Source organism: Musca vetustissima, unplaced genomic scaffold, assembly GCF_032173495.1.
Source record: "Musca vetustissima isolate MV318-11 ecotype Yass unplaced genomic scaffold, APGP_CSIRO_Mvet_v1 utg4060, whole genome shotgun sequence".
NCBI lineage: Eukaryota > Metazoa > Arthropoda > Insecta > Diptera > Muscidae > Musca > Musca vetustissima.
In genome coordinates, this window is record NW_026884815.1 from 175,032 (window position 1) to 194,138 (window position 19,107).

The 19,107-nt window shown below is 30.3% G+C and overlaps 1 protein-coding gene across 5 annotated transcripts in view; it reads right to left on the bottom strand.

Moving 5' to 3' along the window:
- Positions 1-9,116: 9,116 nt before the first annotated feature.
- LOC133331834 (protein alan shepard) overlaps positions 9,117-19,107 on the bottom strand; it is a 43,921-nt gene continuing 33,930 nt past the window's right edge. For 4 of the 5 annotated variants that reach the window (XM_061540217.1, XM_061540215.1, XM_061540216.1 and 1 more), the window contains exons 6-8: positions 18,027-18,191; positions 17,505-17,677; positions 9,117-9,230 (exon numbers count right to left, since the gene is read on the bottom strand). In XM_061540217.1, coding sequence (XP_061396201.1) covers positions 17,516-17,677; positions 18,027-18,191 — 327 coding nt within the window. In that variant the 3' untranslated portion in view covers positions 9,117-9,230; positions 17,505-17,515. The remainder of the gene's footprint in view (positions 9,231-17,504; positions 17,678-18,026; positions 18,192-19,107) is intronic. The other variant, XM_061540218.1, reaches the window with a different exon arrangement.

Here is a 19,107-nt window from a genome sequence, read left to right on the forward strand (position 1 = left end):
GAGTCGAGGCTACATGCAGCAGTATAATTCAGGAGCCCCTTTTGAAAGAATCGCAATGGATGTAGCTGGACCGTTCCCCACAAGCGACTCTGGGAACCGTTATGTCTTAGTGGTCATGGATTACTTCAGTAAATGGCCGGAGGTTTATGCTATCCCAAATCAAGAAGCCAGGACAATTGTGGATGTGTTCAGCAAAAATTGGATTTGTCGCTATGGTGTTCCATCTGAGGTTCATTCCGATCAAGGTAGGAATTTTGAATCAGCGATCTTCAAGGAAATGTGTGACTCCTACGGAATTAAGAAAACCAGAACGACGCCCCTACATCCACAATCAGATGGCATGGTGGAAAGATTCAATCGCACCCTTGAAGAACATCTACGGAAAGTGGTGGACAGTGGCCAACGAGACTGGGATGAGCATATTCCAAAGTTTTTATTGGCTTATAGATCGGCCATTCATGATTCCACATCCCGGACCCCAGCCAAAGTTCTGTTCGGAAATGAATTAAAGCTACCTGGCGATTTGATATTCGGCGCTACCCCAAGCGACGATGTGAACCAAGATGAAGACAGCCAAAACTCTTTTAGTAAAGTCCACGATGCAGTCCGACATCGAATAAAAATGGTTAGCAACCGCATGAAGGCAAGGTACGATCGAGCAGCAAATACCGATGGGTTTCAAGAAGGGCAACTGGTACTATTGTTCAACCCACAACGAAAGAAAGGACTATGCCCCAAATTGCAAACGCACTGGGAAGGACCCTACAAGATTGTCACGAAAATAAATGACGTCGTTTATCGCATCCAGAGGAGCGACAGTCCCAGGTCGAAGATGAAAGTTGTACATTTGGAGCGGCTGACCCCCTACGGAACGGGAACTGTGCCTATTCGGGACGAACAGGCTTAAGCGGGGGGCAATGTTACGAATATAACTTTAGATTTAAGTTAATTTAGATGAATTCCGTTAATTTAAGAATTTGAATTGTAACGTAAATTTCTACTACGCAGTTTATTTGAATAACTTCACAACAACAACCACTGTATAGATTTTTCTACATCCTTCCATTTCCTCTTTCATTTTCTATTTTGTTATTGTCGTACAATTCTTGTTAAACGTCATTCCTCTTTCTTTGTTATTCCCTCGCCTGTATATGTGTTGTTGTTATTGTAAGTTTGTTTACTCAAGTTTGTTGTTGTTATTGTTCACTCAGTAAGTTTGTTGTTGTTATTGTTACTCAATGTGTTTGTTGCATTGGTAGATTGTTCGTGATCTAGGTGTTACCAGATCGTCTAGAAACTTCTGTAGCGACAGGCAGGGCGCATATAAATAGAGGGAATGGAAAGGCAGTGGGTCAGTTGTGAATCAGATCGCGAATTGAAACCGTCGTGTAAAGTAAAGTGCAAAGTAAAGTTGTGTGAATAAAGTCATTGTAATAATCGTAATCTGAACGAACCCGCGTTTTATTTGGTACGAACTGTATCGGGAAATAAAACAACGTCTACACGGGATTTAGTAAAACCCAAGAACGTAACAATATTGTGGTATGGAAAAAAACATTATTCAATAATAATGTTTTATATTAGAGAAGATAATATTAATACGGCTGTTATAAATCTGAAAAATTCAAATAGCCCACAGAATCGAAAATATATCAAGAGTAAAAATTACTTGTAATATTATTATTACTGGCCACCACAAATAGTTTCAGTACGGTATGTAGCAACCATTAATAAGAACATTTATAAATACGAGTAAAAATTGAAAAATACACAGTACATTTTCTACATTACCCCCCATTCACGATTTTATTTTTTTTTTTAATTTTCAATGGGCTGGTAAATCAATACCAATGCTTGTTAAGGTTTGTAACTTTGCACATATATATTTGAAGAAAAATAATTTACCCCAGGTGTGGTCCCCTTAAAAGTGAATTGTAAATTTACGGTAAAATATGGAAAAATACGCCGTACATTTTTTAAAATTGTGAAAGTGTAGTAAAAAGTGAATTATAACGCGTCATTTAAAAATTGAATCACCCTTATAATTAAGTTTCTATATAATCTTCCTATGTAGAAACTCATCACATTTCATTTACCTATTACACTCCCAAAGAAATTGCTCTCCATAATGGTTGTCTGATCCATTAAAGCAATTATGTAAACTTCTTGGTGAATCATACAAGGAAAGCTTTTAGGTTGTCTTCATTTATAAGAAGGCCTTTAAAGGATTTTTTTTTTAAATTCACATGATTAATAATTTATGCCTACATTGTGCGTTCAAATAAAAAATAATAATTAAAATACATAATACCTGTTTGTTTTTGTTGACGAAACAAAATTAACTTTTATTAAAACAAAATTCACAAATAAAAATTAAGACTAAATAAAAAACAAAAAAATAAATCAATTCTAAGCCACTCTCTGTCCATCATTCATGCTAAACAACTTTATTTTGTCAACATTTCAATACATATTCATCCGTGTTTTCATACACATTTTCATTTTCGTGTTACTTACAAAAATCATAAAACAAAATTTAATTTTAATTATTATCATAATTTACTTTAGCTAAAATTAAAACAACAAATTTCTTATAATTAGAAAAAAATAGAAAAATTAAATTAAATAGTGTAGAAAAAATCATTTTACACCGGACAACCAATTGCTTATAAAATAGTTTTTAGCATTATCATTGGCTGTCTGCCTGTCTACTACTCATCATAGAGACTAAAAGCATTTCTTTATTATTTAATTCATCGTTTTTTTTCAACATAAAAAATAGTTTTAAAAATATAGTAGAGCAATAAATTAACTACTTAAATAACAGCATTGTTGGTATTCTAAATTCTTAAATTATATTTTTCTGTTTCGTTTTTTGTTTTTTCTCCTTAACAAAAAAAGTCTTAATATTTCAATACAGGAGAAAGAAGAAATTAAAATAAAAACTAGTTAGGAAGTATATCATCATTTCATTTTTTCATCTAAGAAGGGAAATGTAATGCTTGGTATAAAAACGCAATTGTTTGTATTACTGTGCCTACAACTTAAATTCATTTATTAATTCATAGAAAATTTGTCATAGAACTAACACCGCATTGTGCGGAGAAATATCAAAAAGAGGCTATAGAATTTCTTCAATCTATAGACAGAGATTAGAAACATGAAATAGTTCTGTGCATAAAAAAAGTTTTTTAAGTGATCTCTTGAAATCGCTTTAAGTCTACTTTAGTGCGCAATTTCGTTTTAATATCTTTATAGTCAAGACGAGTATGCCAATTTCATAATGCGCTGAGCTTAATAAAAGTTCATAGGAATATGTAAGAACTCTTTTGCAATTGTATGTCATCGGTTATATTTTGTGATGATATATAGCTGGAGAAATAAACGTTACATTTTTAGGTATCTTTTGTATTTTTGGAAGATATTTTTGTTGCTGCACAGCACCATAGCGTATTTTTCAATTACCTATAAAACAATATTGAAATCAATTGCGTTTTTATATATTTATATACTCTATTTTGGGACTATTCCCTTCTGGTGATAGATCTCACGAATGTCCTATTTCTTCCCTAGACTTCTATTATAGCCTGTTTTGGGTTCAGACGATGTTCAAAACAGACTGTCTATATTTAAGACTACATCAAAAAAATGTATTGTTTTTTTTTGTGGTTGTTGTATTTTCTTACTTAAAATCTATCAAAAATGTTAGCTTATCAATAAGTTTTTTTTTCTTTAACAAAAAATAAAATAAAAACAAAAATTATAAATCATCTATGTTCTGTTTAACTTCTTAGGTCTAAAGTTTTATTTTTGTAAATTTATTTCACTTAAAATTGCTTTTTGACTTAAAATAAGTCCTTATATTTAAATTTTATTACTTAACTAGTAAATTTAAATTAGAAAAAAATATTTTGCTTAGCAAATTATTTTAAAAAATATAGAACTTATATTTTATTTATAAAATAAAACCTAGATCTAGAAATTTAAAAACAAAACAAGACATTGCACAATTTTAAACAAAATAAAAAAAATAATGTTAAAAAAATAAATAGAATAATTTGTTTACGTAATAATTTTGTATTTGTGATTTATATTGAATTTGTCTGTTAGATGCCAAAACAAATAACATTATTTGTAACTGGATTATGGAATGTGCATTTTATTTATGCATTAGGGGTTTCTAATTTAACACAAAATAATATTTAAAAACTATATTTTTTGATATTATTAATTTTTTGTTTTAAGTTGCCTTTTTTAGTATTATTATTATTTGTTTTTAAAGTTTAGCATTGTAATCTTATACAAATTTTACAATCAGTCTAGTTTTGTGTTTTCTTTTTAATTTTTTTATGTTCTTTTTATTTGTAAGTTTGTTGTTGTAGTTGTAATTAAGTTGGAAACAAAAACATCTTAAAGAGTATATAATTAATGTTTATATACTGTTTAATCATTTGTCATGTCAAAAAAAATTAGGAAGACGTTTGGCGTTTTTTGTTTTGTTTCAATTCATATAATATTATAAAGATTTATTTTTTTGTTTTGTTTTATAAATTGTTTTTATGTTTTTTTTTTAATAGATGATGAGCCAGGGAAATGATATAAATCAAAATTACTATTTGTATTTTATAGCGGCACCGTTGGTAATTACTAAATAAAATCAGTATTAAGCACCAATTAGGAATCTAAAAGTGTCAATCAGTTATTTGGCATTAAATTGTAAAAACGAAAAGAAAGATAATTTTCAAATATCTTAAAAAGTAATTCTTTTATAGGCTGAATATTTTTTTAGGTATAACATTATCCTTACGTCCTCAATAGAGAGACAATTTATTTCTTTAATTACTAGAGGATCTTCTTCACAGACAGTTTGTACATAGATAGAGAAGACCTTTAGAAAGAATCCAATATATATTCTATAGATATATGACATATAGCTTTCCTGTAGGTAGCCTGGAGGCCTATTTAATATATTGGAGAACTCTTCTATAAATATAAGACCTGTAGCTATTCTACTGATAGAAGATCTACAGCTATTCTATAAGTAGAACACCTACATTGTACAGGCAGAATATATGTAGCTTTTCTAAGAATATAAAACCTTTAGTTAATATTCACTTCTAACCATTACTTGTTTTTTTTTTTTTACAAAAAATTTTAAGTGTTTCTTGATTTCATATTACAGTACTATCCCGAAAAATGGCTCTCTTTTGAAATAGGAATGTTATGTGGTATTCTTTTATATGATTCCAAAATAAATAAACAACATTACAAAAATGACACATTTTTTTTTAAAATTTAAAATCACAAATACAAAATTATAGAAAAAAAAATGTTTGAAATTAAAGGGACAACTATATAAAAAGGAAAACGAAATAATTATATACTACTTACATACATATAACCTAGCTTACACATATACGATTAACACTAAAGTTGTGTTCTTTTCCTATCATGTTTTTTTTTTCTTCTTAAAAATTAAATATTTTTTTGTTTTACATTTTCTGGTTTCATATAAAACTACAATTTGTTTTGTTTGTATTACTTTAGTTATTGTTTGAACAATAACTTGACATTCTAGTTGTTGATTTTTTTTTAAATCTTATGACTCTACAACTGACTAAAAACTACTAAATGTTTGTTTGTTTTGTTTTGCTTCATTTCGTTTCTCTTTCTTGCTTCCATTTCATTGGCGATTTTCATAGTTTTGTGGTGGTGTTGCTATTGAATCTCTATTTCTAATAACATAATTATGTTTTTTTCATTCTAAATTGTCAACAACACCACTAAAATTCTATTTATTCAACATTAGTTTGCGCTCACTCTCAGTGTACACAATTTCTTAAGATATCTAAAACCAAGAAATAATTCTCAAATACATGACATAAAGAATTGTCATTGTGTGCGATTTCCATTTAAGGTTTTCTTGTGTTTATCTTTTAAGGTTTCTTTATAAATGATAGTGTTTGTTGTTAGAAAGGAATAGTGTAATAAAAAAACAAAAATCCTTTTCAAATTATTTTGAAACGGCTTTGAAAAAAATTACTAGGGGAAATTAAAAACATTTAAATTAAAAAAAATATAATTAAAAAAACTACAACTATAAAATTTCTATTTCGTGGCTTCCCTTAAATTAATCTTTCTTAAATTTCCATTCTATATTGATTTTTTTTCTTCTAATAAAAAATACAAAAAAGTTTTAGTATTGCCTTTAGTTTGGTGGACTTCATAGAATTTATCTATAACTTCTACTACTATGATTTTGTTTTCACTTAATGTTTTTTTTTTTTTTCAAAATATGTTTTTTTCACAATTCGTTTATTTTGTTAATTAATTTCTTTGTTTTCTCTTTATAAAGAAACTAAATTGTTTCTTCATTGCCATTGTCCCTCGTTTTTTATGATCTATCATGATTTTCTTCTTTTTCTTTTATTTTACTTCTAAGCCTACCTTCTGCAAATGCTTGTTTTTTTCTTTTGTTGTTTCTTTTTTATAAAAAATCTACTATATTCTTCAGTTTTTAAGTCTATTATATGATTTTTTTGTCTTCTAAGTTTTAATATTTTCTATTTATCGTTCGACTTACATAATTTCCCTTGAATTTATTGTATGGTTTCTCAATATGTTTCTTTTTGTGTGTTTGTATGTTTTGTTTCTTCTTCTCAAAAATATAAATAATAAAAAAATATTAAAATTGAACATATATGATGGAAAAATATGTTTTATGTTATATTATTAATTAAAAATTATTATTAATTAAAAAAATTAAAAGAATTGATTTGTCTTCAATGTTTCTTTATTTCGTCCATGTTTTTAAAGCCGTTTTTTTAAACCTGTGTGATCTTTTAAAATATTTGAAAGAGTCCTTTATTAAACTTTGGAATCTCTATAATATTTTACATCCAGTAATCTGTAATTGTTGTTGACGGGTAAAGCCTCAAAAAGAAACATTGTGTTTGTGGTATTTTCTAGAACACATGACCGGTTTCCAATTGAGATGCAACAACATTCAAATTCTTCGACAGACTAACACAAATGACAAATGCATTATATTTTCACGATTGTTGATCATCAGGCATCCACTAGGGGTACACATTTTACAACATTTCTATCCAAAATTGGCTGGCATATATGAATTTAGGACCAAATTCAAAAATTCGTTACATTTGTTAAAAAAAGGACCAAATCTTTTAAATCACCAAATATTTGCTAATCAAATGTTGAAGATGACGAGAGTGGGGAATGCATATCATCATGCTCAAGTGGTATACAACTATACAAATTATGTTGTGTCCGCAGTCGACAAAGAAATATGGTATGCAATTTGTTCTTTACACTACACAGTCATTGTTGAAATTGGTTAAACCTTCCTTCTCGACCTTGGAACCTTCTATAAAGGCTTATGTAATAAACACTCCTAAAAATCCTTTTCTGTTAGAGATAGAAATACTTAGAGATAGAAATACTTCTGAATAGAAGGAATTCAACAAGAACTCTTAACGGAAAGAAGATAACATCAGTATTTTTGTATGTCTACTGCAAATCGAATGAATCTATTTAATGTCTTGTATAGAGAAATGAGTTTAATTTATTAATGACAATATCGGATTCCTTGAGTCTTCGAGTCTGTTGCAATAGTTGAAAATATTTTAATTATGAATATTTTGTATTTTGTGGACTTGCAATAATCAAAATTTTTTTATATAAAATCTCTTTTTTTAATTTCAACTATTACAAAGGCTATTTATGTGTTAACAAAATGTTGTTGCATACTTTTAGGCGTAGCGAATAAAAAATGTTATTTGAAAGAATTCGAAGATATTTAAAAGTGGAAAACATAACATTTAACGTTTAGAAATACACAAACAAGGAAGACAAATCAAAATAATAATTTGTTGTTTGTTTTTGATTCACAAAGTTTTTTTTCTATAATTGCAACTAATTGAATTATTAATGCCAGTTATAATAAATAAATTACAAAAATAAAATAAAAGCACAAGAAAAATCCTTCTACAATTTTTTACAAACATATACATATCATTTATAAAATGAATTTAAACAAAAAATATATGAATAAAACGAGCAAGGCATTTTAAGGAAACACTTGGAATAAATAAAAATTATTTATGGAGGAACTTCAAAATGGTTAGCATACTACATACAACACAATATATAAAATAATGAATGAATTTTAAATTAAGCATAAAATTAGAGTTGTTTATTTTTGTTAGAGTTTTGTTTAGTGTTTTTATGTAAAGTTTGTTCCTCTGTTTTGCTTTGCTTAGATTTTATTTCTTGGTTTTCGGTTGTGTTCCGTTTTGTAAATTTTATTCTATTTTTCAGTTTCTCTTCTGACTGTGTTTCTATAAATCCCTTATTACGGCTAACCTTATTTGTTCCGGCTTGCAAAACTTTTTTTTATTTTTCTCTCTCTCTCTCTTGTTCCTGGCAACTACTGTCTGTTAAGTTCGCAACTTTGTTGATGCCGTAATAATAATTATTTTTCTCACATTTTCCAAGGTTTAGCTGTGTTAAACTTTTCCATAGTCTACTATTTTTCTCATTTCATGTTGTGTTAATTTTTTTCCTTTCTTTTAGTTGCTGGTGCTTTCCATTTGTTATTTTTCGTTTCCTTTTCAACTTATATTTCTAAAGTTTATTTTATATATATTTAAATATAATTTTTAAATTAAATGTTGTTTTATTTGCATTTTGCAATAAAAATGTTTTTGTGTTTCAGTTTTTTCTTAAATGTTGTTTTCAGTTGTTGTGGTTGTTGTTTCTAATGCTTAAATAATAATATTTGTTTTTATTATTTTTATAGTTTAGTCTTTGCTTTACTGTTTTGAATTTATTTTTTTCCTCCATTTAGTTCATTTTTTGTTAATCGTCTTCATCTTTATTATGTTGTGGTTTTCAAGTTGTTGTTGTTTGCTGCTGCTGCTTTTGTTGCTGTTGTTGGTATCCTTTAGTTTCAGTTTTTCATTAAAATACAAAAGTTTCCTTTTCTCTGAATTTGTAAAGTTTTCGGTTTTTTTGCTGGTTCTTGTAAATGAATATTTTTTGTTGGTTGTTGTTGCTCTTATCATTTATTTTATTTCTTGTTTTTTCTAAGAATATTTTTGTTGTTGTTGTTTGTCTAAATACTTTCAGCCACAGTTGTTGTTGTTGTTGTAAAATCCAGTCAAAATCAGCCCCTTCAAAGTGCCACATGCGGTATTAGAATATTACATCTGTAATGGTAGGTATTAATTTTCATTTTGGTTAGTCAACAATTTCACAGAGAATTGGTTCCATTGGTCATTAGTTTTAATTTTAATTTTACAAGTGCGATGTGATAATGAGGCTAGACATGCGATTTGAAATAAAATGAAAATGAGGGTTTTTGGGCTATGAACATCATTAATTAAAATTTTATATTTTTTATAACATTTAAAAATAATTTACAGATAGAACATTTTTACAGGTTTAATGGTTCGATGGAAGTATTTTAAAATAAAAAATGTTATTTAAAAAAAAAAAAATTGTCCGTAGGAAATTTTAAGGCTGGCATTTCCATTTGTTCTGACAACAGTGGACCTGAAGGTCTTCTAAATATTATATTATCGAAATATAAAATACCTTTCGAAAGTTGCCTCTCGAAATACGAGCCACATGAAATTCCCTGAGGATGTCTTCTGCCAACACCAGAATTAAAGATTTTTTATTAAGGAACCCCCATTCTTGAATTTCAATGGGCTGGCAAATCAATACCAATGCTTGTTTAGGTTTGTAACTTTACACATATATAATTGAAGATTTTAAATAGAAGAAAAATAATTGAAGATTTTAAATAGAAGAAAAATAATTTACAAAAAATTTTTGTTACTGTTTTGTTGTTGTTTTTTGTAATTAAAGAAAATTGGGTTATTAGTTTTTGAGTTATCGTGCCCGCCATTCGCAAAAACGCTATTTGGAGAAAAACGCGTTTAAAGTTTGAGAAGCCCTCTTGCTGTCACCTGATGCTAACACAATAAATCGGCTATATCGTCAAAAATTGTTGAGATTTTCACTTTAAAAGTGTAGGTTCAAATTAAATCAAAATAAACCAGTAAGGAAAGTAGTAAAGTCGGACTGGGCCGACTATATGATACCCTTCACCACTTTGGGTATATTCTACATATGTATCCGAAAAGACGTCGCCTTTTTGAAGGAATTCTGACATGAAATTAAACGAACTTAAAATGTGATTTTTATGTCTTTCTGGAACCTATGCTAAATTTCATTTCGTTTGGGCTAGTTTAGAGTCGTTTGCGCACAGTGGGACAGATTTGTGTAAATCGATTTAAAGCAAACTTGACACACGCTATTCGGTATGCTGCACTGTTTAAAATTTAATCTCAATAAATAAGTCGAAATTATATATGGAAGCTACGATAAATCTATATCTGAACCGATATGAAGCAAACTTGCCAGAGATTAATTTATATTAATTTCAGTACTTTTTGTCAATCCGCCTAGCTGTAGATCTTTATTGCACAATTTACATAAAATCGGACGAAAATACATATACACTTAATCTACACTTAATTCAATAAGTTATACCAAAATTTGTGCAAATCGAATGATTTTCGTAGACTTTGGAGCGCCATTTACCTAAAATCGGGAGAAACTATATATAGAAGCTATATCTAAATTTGAACCGATTTTCACGAAACTTACCACACGTCATTCTATACTTAATTCAATACGCTATGCCACAATTGGTGCAAATCAAATGATTTTCAGGGACTTTGGTGCACTATTTACCTAACATCGGGCGAAACTATATATGAGAGCTAGATCTAAATCTGAACCGATTTTCACGGAACTCAGCACACATCATTCTAGACCTAATTCAGTAAGCTATACCAAACTTCGTGCAAATCGAAAGATATATAGGGACTTTTGTGCACAATTTACCTTAAATCGGGCGAAACTATATATGGGAGCTATATCTAAATCTGAACCGATTTTCACGAAACTTTGCACACGTTATTCTAGACCTAATTCAGAAGGCTTACCAAATTTCATGCAAATCGAAATATATATTGGGGCTTTGGTACCCCATTTACCTTAAATCGGACGAAAATATATATGGGAGCTATATCTAAATCTGAACCCAATTTCAATAGGGTTCGTCCTTGGGCCAAACAAATGAGCTGTGCCAAATTTCATCCAATTCGGATCATAAATGCGACCTGTACTTTGTTTACAATTTAACATGGATGGACGGACGTACGGACATGCATAAATCGACTCAGGAAGTGATTCTATGCATATTCTCAAAAGGAACCATGGGTCTATCTCGATTATTTTTGCCTGTTACAAACATATGCACAAGGACATAATACCCTGTACCACAGTGTGGTGAAGGGTATACAAATTAAATTTTTTGAAACCGAGAATGGATGGGGTCTCCTTAAAGAGATTTTGTCTCTTTAGAATAGAGGTTCAGAGGTTTATTACAGATTCTTAAATCATCAAACATTGGATATGGGTGGATAGTTATGATTATGACCTTCAGTTAACTTTGGTTGACTGAAAGTTGAAAATTTCTCCGATCTCTCAAATATGCTATCTGTAGATTATATCTATAGATGATTGTTAACAGAACAGAAGATAAATTTATATTTCAAAGAGGTAATCCATCCATATGGGACATGAAAGGAAAATTATTAGGTCATCTATACTATAGAACCGTCAGACATACAATACAACCTAATAATGAAATTGTGTTGCATACTTTTGGGCGAAATAGTTTAGAAGGGAGAATTAGTAATTAACAAAGTAGATTAAGGTTTCCGTATATTTCATATCTATAGGATCTGTTTTAGAAAACCCCCACAAAATGATCTAACTAGGAGCTCAAAAGGCATTCAATACAGCAAATTTGTTTCAAAACTATCTATAGCTGATGAAGACTATGAACATGTTTTGTATCTACAGGATGCATGAAAAGGACTTCTAACGGAAATAACTTCTATATAGAAAACCTTTAATCCACAGATTATTGTTTATCTCTTTGATATAAACAACAAACATTTATCTACAGAAAAATATATTAGGGGATCTTTCTGCTGGGGATGTTAAAGCGCAGGGAAACTTGGAAAATCTGACCGAAAGCATCATTGTCTTGTAGTTCTAAAGACCTTCAAGAGCTCGTATATGTATAACAAAATGTTAAAATCTATTATATACATAAATCATCTTCAATAGCTCTATTATCTTCAATATACCTCTGGAGGGCTTGAATGGGATTTTATCTGTATAAGCTGTGCAAAAGGTCTACTATACATCTGATGTATCATTATTACTGTTTTTATTTAATATACAAAAGTCGTTCCAAAATCTTATATTTATTTTTAGGATCTGCAGTGGCCTGTCTTTCATCGGCCAGCACCTCCGCCTTAAATTCATAATATCCATGACTCATAAAAAACGAAAAAAAAACCATTGACAATAATAAAAACTAATATAACTAACAACTCCCCCAAATATGTTCATGATGTACTTATCAAATGATTGATGAGCGTTTCGATGATGATAATGTGCTATTCCATATTCAAATAGTTCAACTGTATATTCTTTTAATTTTTTTGATGTACAACACTAATAATAAAAACATTGTGATGAACAGATTTTAAGCAAACAGGCAGGCAAAGCAGGCAGACACTAGCAGCGCACAAAAATGATGACACGATTGATGTTATGAATAATAGCATTTAATGAATTAAAAATTAAACGAAATAATAAATGATAACACAAAAACAGCAAAATTGAATTAAAAAACCGGAACAAATTACACACAGTTCCCATTAAAAAAAAAATAATAGATTGTAGTTTTTTTAAGAATTAGTTTATAAAAGTTGTTTTTTGTGACAATGATTGGCTGTCACGATTGATGGATTATCTCGTATTGTAAAAAAAGGTGTTATTAAATAAACACAGTTATGCTAGAATTAAATTTCAAATTAAAAGGTCAATTTATCTAAGGTTACTATACTAATGGACATCACATGCACTAAAAATAGAAATGAAAACAAATAAAATATAATCACATAATTATTTCAACATGTGACTTGATTGAATATTTTAAAATAGAGTATTTTTCGACTATTTATTTATTTTCTAAATACTATTTAGTATTTGGAAAACAAGACTACCATGTTTATAAAAAAAATTCATTATCAATTATCGAATAAGGAATCTTTTCCTACACAACTTTTTTCATTCCTTGAGTATCCTTTTAATTGCGGCATAACAATCCAATAATAAAACAAAAGTGTTTGTAATGATTTTAAGTATGACACTTGAAGCCAAGAAAGCTAAATTTATAAAGCTTAACCCAGACAAGGCCAGTTTTTTCTTCAAAATCTAATATTATATTTTTAAACTTACATTTATTATTAATAATAATGAAATATTTATGGAAATTGTTTTGACATTAAGCTGGGAGAGTATAATAGCAGATACAACAATAAAGCAGTGAGCGGAGCAGTATAGTCGGACGGGCCGACCATATGATACCCTACACAACTTCCACGAAAATCTAACTTTATGTGGTACTACATTCTGAGATTGGGTAATATTTCGCGATATTTGCACCCTCTTGACCGACTAGAGGTCAACAAATATTACTAATATTCAGTACAGCTATTCTAATTACATATGCAGATTCCTTCACCGTGGGTTTTGTTGTAATGTTCGGCCTTCAATTGTGGTCGATAGATCTACTCGATAAACACAAAAAATTAAGTTTTCGATCCACTTTATCCCAAATATAATATTATCTGATCATTACCGAAAATATAGGCGTTGTCCTTGACCATAACGGAACCTCACGGAACATTTCAAAACGATCAGCGGTATATTTCCTTCCTCTAGTGTGATAATGGGTTGCTAATAATATCTGAATACGTAGACACCTGTAAATATTTACATGTAACTCCCACATCCGAGTACATACAACGATATAATTGGTATCAATTTAAAGGTCAACCACTCTTCTTGGATATACTATCAATTTGGATATACTATCAACTATCGGGTCTATGTCCTCCAGGAGTAAATATATACGCTATAGAATACAAATTTTGTCATTTTTCACACAAAAGTAAAGGTCCATTTGAGCCGCTATATATTGACCGATCTTTATCAAAACAAGCATGCCTTTTCTTTGACCCGATCCCCTTCTCCATGTAAAAATTCGCGATGTTTGGGCCATAATTGCGGTCTCTGGAGCGACCAGAAAATCAGATAAAAATAAAGTTTTTGGTCCATTTCATCCCCTGAATATTAACCGATCTTTACCAAAAACAATACGGGTCTTCATTGGCCAGAACCCATCATAAATGCAAAATTTCGTGAAGATTGGTCCATAAATGTGGCCTGTATCGTGTTTACAAATTATAATGGACAGACGGACGGGCACACATGTCTAGATCTACTCAGCTAGTCGAGATATGATGATCGGTATACTTAAAGGTGGGTCTAGGACCAATATTTCGAGGCGTTACATACTCTTGGGGCTGCACAAAGCTATAATACCCTGACAACATGGTTGTGTAGGGTATAAAATAACTTAGAGAAATTTACTGAGATAACGATAGTTTTTTTCCAGTGGTTTTGGTGAATTAGTATCTAAAACATTAAGAAAAAATGTCGTATGTGCAACCGTGCGGATTCCGCCAAAGTTAAAATATGAATAACATATGTATAAACTCATTGAAGATAGCTATAATTGATATGGTCCCTCATATGTAGGATAGATGTAACTAGGTATATATATATATATATATATACGAATGGTCAAAATTAAAATTTCTGCCACTTCAGTTGGAAAATTCAGTTAGGATCCTCAAAACACCAAAGATATTATTCTATGTAGGGACTTTACATTGAACAAGTAAAAAGAAATATATACCCTCAGCCGGGTCCACCTTCGGACATCATTCAGGCTTGGTAATGATAATAGGCTGTGGATTGTATGGTTCAAATCTGAAATTTAATTCGCCTAATATTGGACTTATAAATATTGAGTTGGGAGGTACCAGAAGGAGGGGCCCAATTGATCTCACCTTTGGTCTTCATCTAGGTTTTGTAGATATAAAAAGTTGTGCAAAGATTGGTACACATCGGATAGTCCATTCGCATGATATTATAAATTTAATGGTTCGCCTAATTTTGACCATTTTTTTGGGGTAGATACCAAAAGGAGTGGACCTATATTCCGCATCTTCGAACTTTAACTAAGTTTGGAAGAAATATTAAGATATGCAAAGTATTATCCTCTGAAAACCCAAAATGTATAATTATAGCCACTTCGGTGGGAAAATGCAGTTAAGACTATCAAAATACCTAAAAGGGGTGGATTGGGGCTATGCCAAAAACATGATCTTTATTACTAATATTTTTAAAATCGGACGAAAATGTATATAAGATGTGTATATGGGAGCTATATCTAAATCTGAACCGATTTTCACGAAACTTAGCACACGTCATTATACCCTACACAACTATGTTGTCAGGGTATTATAGCTTTGTGCAGCCCCAAAAGTTTGTAACGCCGCGAAATATTGGTCCTAGACTCACCTTTAAGTATACAGATCGTCATATCTCGACTAGCTGAGTCAATCCGTCCGTCCGTCCCTCTGTCCATTATAATTTGTAAACACGATACAGGCCACAGTTATGGACCAATCTTCACGAAATTTTGCATGTAGGATGGGTTCTGGCCAATGAAGGCCCCTTTTGTTTTTGGGAAAGATCGGTTAATATTTAGGGGATGAAATGGACCAAATACTAAATTTTTTTAGGTTTTTGTAGTCGCTCCAGAGGCCGCAATAATGGACCGAACATCGTGAAATTTTCCATGGAGAAGGGGATTGGGCCAAAGAATAAGCATGCCTGTTTTCATAAAGATCGGTCAATATTTAGCGGGTCAAATGGACCCTGACTTTTGTGTGAAAAATAACAAAATCTGTATTCTATAGCGTATGTATTTACCCCTGAAGGACATAGACCCGAGAAGTTTATATTATATCCAAGAGGAGTGGTTGACCTTTAAATTAATACTAATTATATTGTTGTATGTGCTCGGATGTGGGAGTTACATATATCCGTATTCGTATATTATTTAGTAACTCATTATCACTCTAGAGAGCGGAACTATAGCGCTGATCGCTTTGAAATGTTCCATGAGGTTCCAGTTATGGTCAAGGACAACGCCTATATTTTTCGGTGATGATCAGATAATAATTATGGAATAAAGTGGACCGAAAACTTAATTTTTTGTGTTATTTTTGTGTCGAGCTATAGACCACAAATGAAAGCCGAACATCACAACACAACCCCCGGTGAAGGGAATATGGACAATAGCTGTACTGAATACTCGTAATATTCGAAAATATGTCAGTGAGAGGAAGGATGCAAATATCACGAAATATTGCCCAGGCTCGGAATAAACATCCGCAGAAAATTTGAGTTCCGTGATAGTTGTGTAGGGTATCGTATGGTCGGCCGCGTCCGAATATACTGCTCCGCTCACTGGTTCTACAAATCCAACGATGTGCAGGGACTTTGCTGCACCTTTAAATCTAAACTATATATTTAAATCTGAACCGCTATATTTAAATCTGAACCGATTTTCTCTATTTTCAATAGGATTCGTCCTTTGGCCAAAAAAGTGACTTGTGCGAAATTTCATCCAAATCGGCTTATAAATGCGACCTGTACATTGTTTACAATTTAAGATCAACGTGCGAACTGTCGGACAGAAATGTATAAATCGATTAAGAAAGTGTTTCTATACATATTCTCAACCATGTGCTATCTCGTTTCCTTTTGCCTGTTACAAACATATGCACAACGACATAACGACCCTGTACCACAGTGTGGTGAAGGGTATAATAATGACTTTAATTGAAATTGAATTGAAATCTTAAAAATAAAAATTTTCAATACAGAACATTTATAAAAGCTCACCTTACTAAGCAGATAGTTTAAGTCCAAGAAAGAGAACATATGTAAAGAATAACCTATGATCTGGGCCTTTTACCATCGATTTTTATTAAACTTCAAAAATATAACTGATACCACAAGTTTTGCATATTTTTAAGATCAAGAATTTAGATGTACATGTATAAATAAAACCCTACAAAATTGTTTAATTTTTTGTTGAACTGTGTGTAATTAAATCACTAATAACAACAAAAGGTAAATCTAAAAAAGCAACATAAAAAGGACGTCAAGTAAGTAAACACAAAACCGACAGCATAAAACACCTCTAGGAAATATAATTTTTTGGACAACAATTTGTTAGTGTGTTTGTGTGAGTTGTGAGAAAGTGATAGGGTGAAATAAACAATTAATTTTAATGTCCATGTCATTAATTTGTTTTTAAGATTTAATTTCAGTTTGTTTTTTTTGGTTTAATTTTAGTTTGTTTGTTCTGAAACATATCCATTCAAACACACTGACGCACTCACCTCGCGAAAACCTATTTGGGAGCGGCTGGATGTGGATACTGCGTATATGCCTCATCGGGTGATGCAGCTGTGCTAGCCTGTTCAGAATCTGTCATTTGCATTGTTGGTATAATTGTAGGTTGTGCATAATATGGATAACTTGGACTAATATACTGTAATGATGGAGAGAAATTCTAAAAGAACACAGAGAACACAAGGAAATAAATAAAATGGAATACAAATTAAATGAAAATTAAGAAAAAATTAAAAAGGGGTGTTACAGTAGATCATAAAAACAAAATTGAAAATGTTATATTCATAATTAATATAGGTAGGTATTTATTTTTACAAAAACAAATGTTGTGGCGTTCCACATTAAAAAAGTAAACAACAACTACTTGGTAGCGTAATTTTCATTTATATATATATAATGTATTATATCATCAAGTAACTGTTTTATTTATTTATATACATATACATATTTATATGTATGTTTAATATAATTAATTGAATTTAAATTATTTGTTTGTCTGTTGTACTTACCGAATTGCCAATTTGCAATGTGGCCAATTGGGGCATCATTGTGCCATATGGAACGCCTGTGTCGCCGCTAACCATCATCGATATGCCACGTGGTTGCACTTGATTGACAGCATCTGGTTTATAGGAAGCAACGCCTAATTGTGGAGCAGCGGCCATTTGCATATACTGTTATATAGATATATGGTGATGTTGAGTGTGTTTGCAATATCCATGTATGAAGTAAAAAAAAAAACAACAACAACAATAAGTGTGTAAGTAATTAACTTAAATATGCATAAATCATTTATTGTAATTATGTGTTCATTAATTGAAAAACAGTAAATTAAGCATATGTAGACGTTATATCAATTGTATGTGGTTAAGGCATGTATATATATATATATATTAAAACGTTGATAGTCATAATGAAATAATTCATATATTGAATTATATTTATAAACATTTTTATATATTTCTAAATTATATGCATCATAATTTGCACTATTATTAATTGATAGTTTTAGACTTAACCCCGTATGAAGACAAGTAGTAAGGGGTTGTAGACCCAATTACTTCGCTGTTCACACATAACTTCCTATATAAGATATATAAAAAACTAAGAGATTTCGGGAAAATATCTTGAAAAATATGCCGGTACACAAAAAAAGTACACAAAATCGCTTGATACAATTTTCTGGGGACAATACCGAAGAGTTATATCTGAAAGAGTTTGAACATTAATTGCGAACTATGGATATGGGCATTTGACTAAAAATTTCAATTTATGTATAGTATTTTAATCAATTAATTTGTTGATAGTGAAAGTTAGGCTATTCTGATTCTCATCGCTTTATATAATTACATGTAAATATGTTTGTGTGTTATATGGAAAAGGAAATTTGTCATTTTCCAGATGAATATATTTCAACCTTGAATATTATTATTGTTATTAAATAATTTAATGCTATCCACAATTTTAATAATAAATAATTTAATTGCATTTCTAGAAAATTTCAATAGAAGGACTTCTATAGAAGAAAATCTCGTATATAGAAAATATCTTGTGATTGGTCTTCTAAAAAACTTTTGAAAATAGAAAACC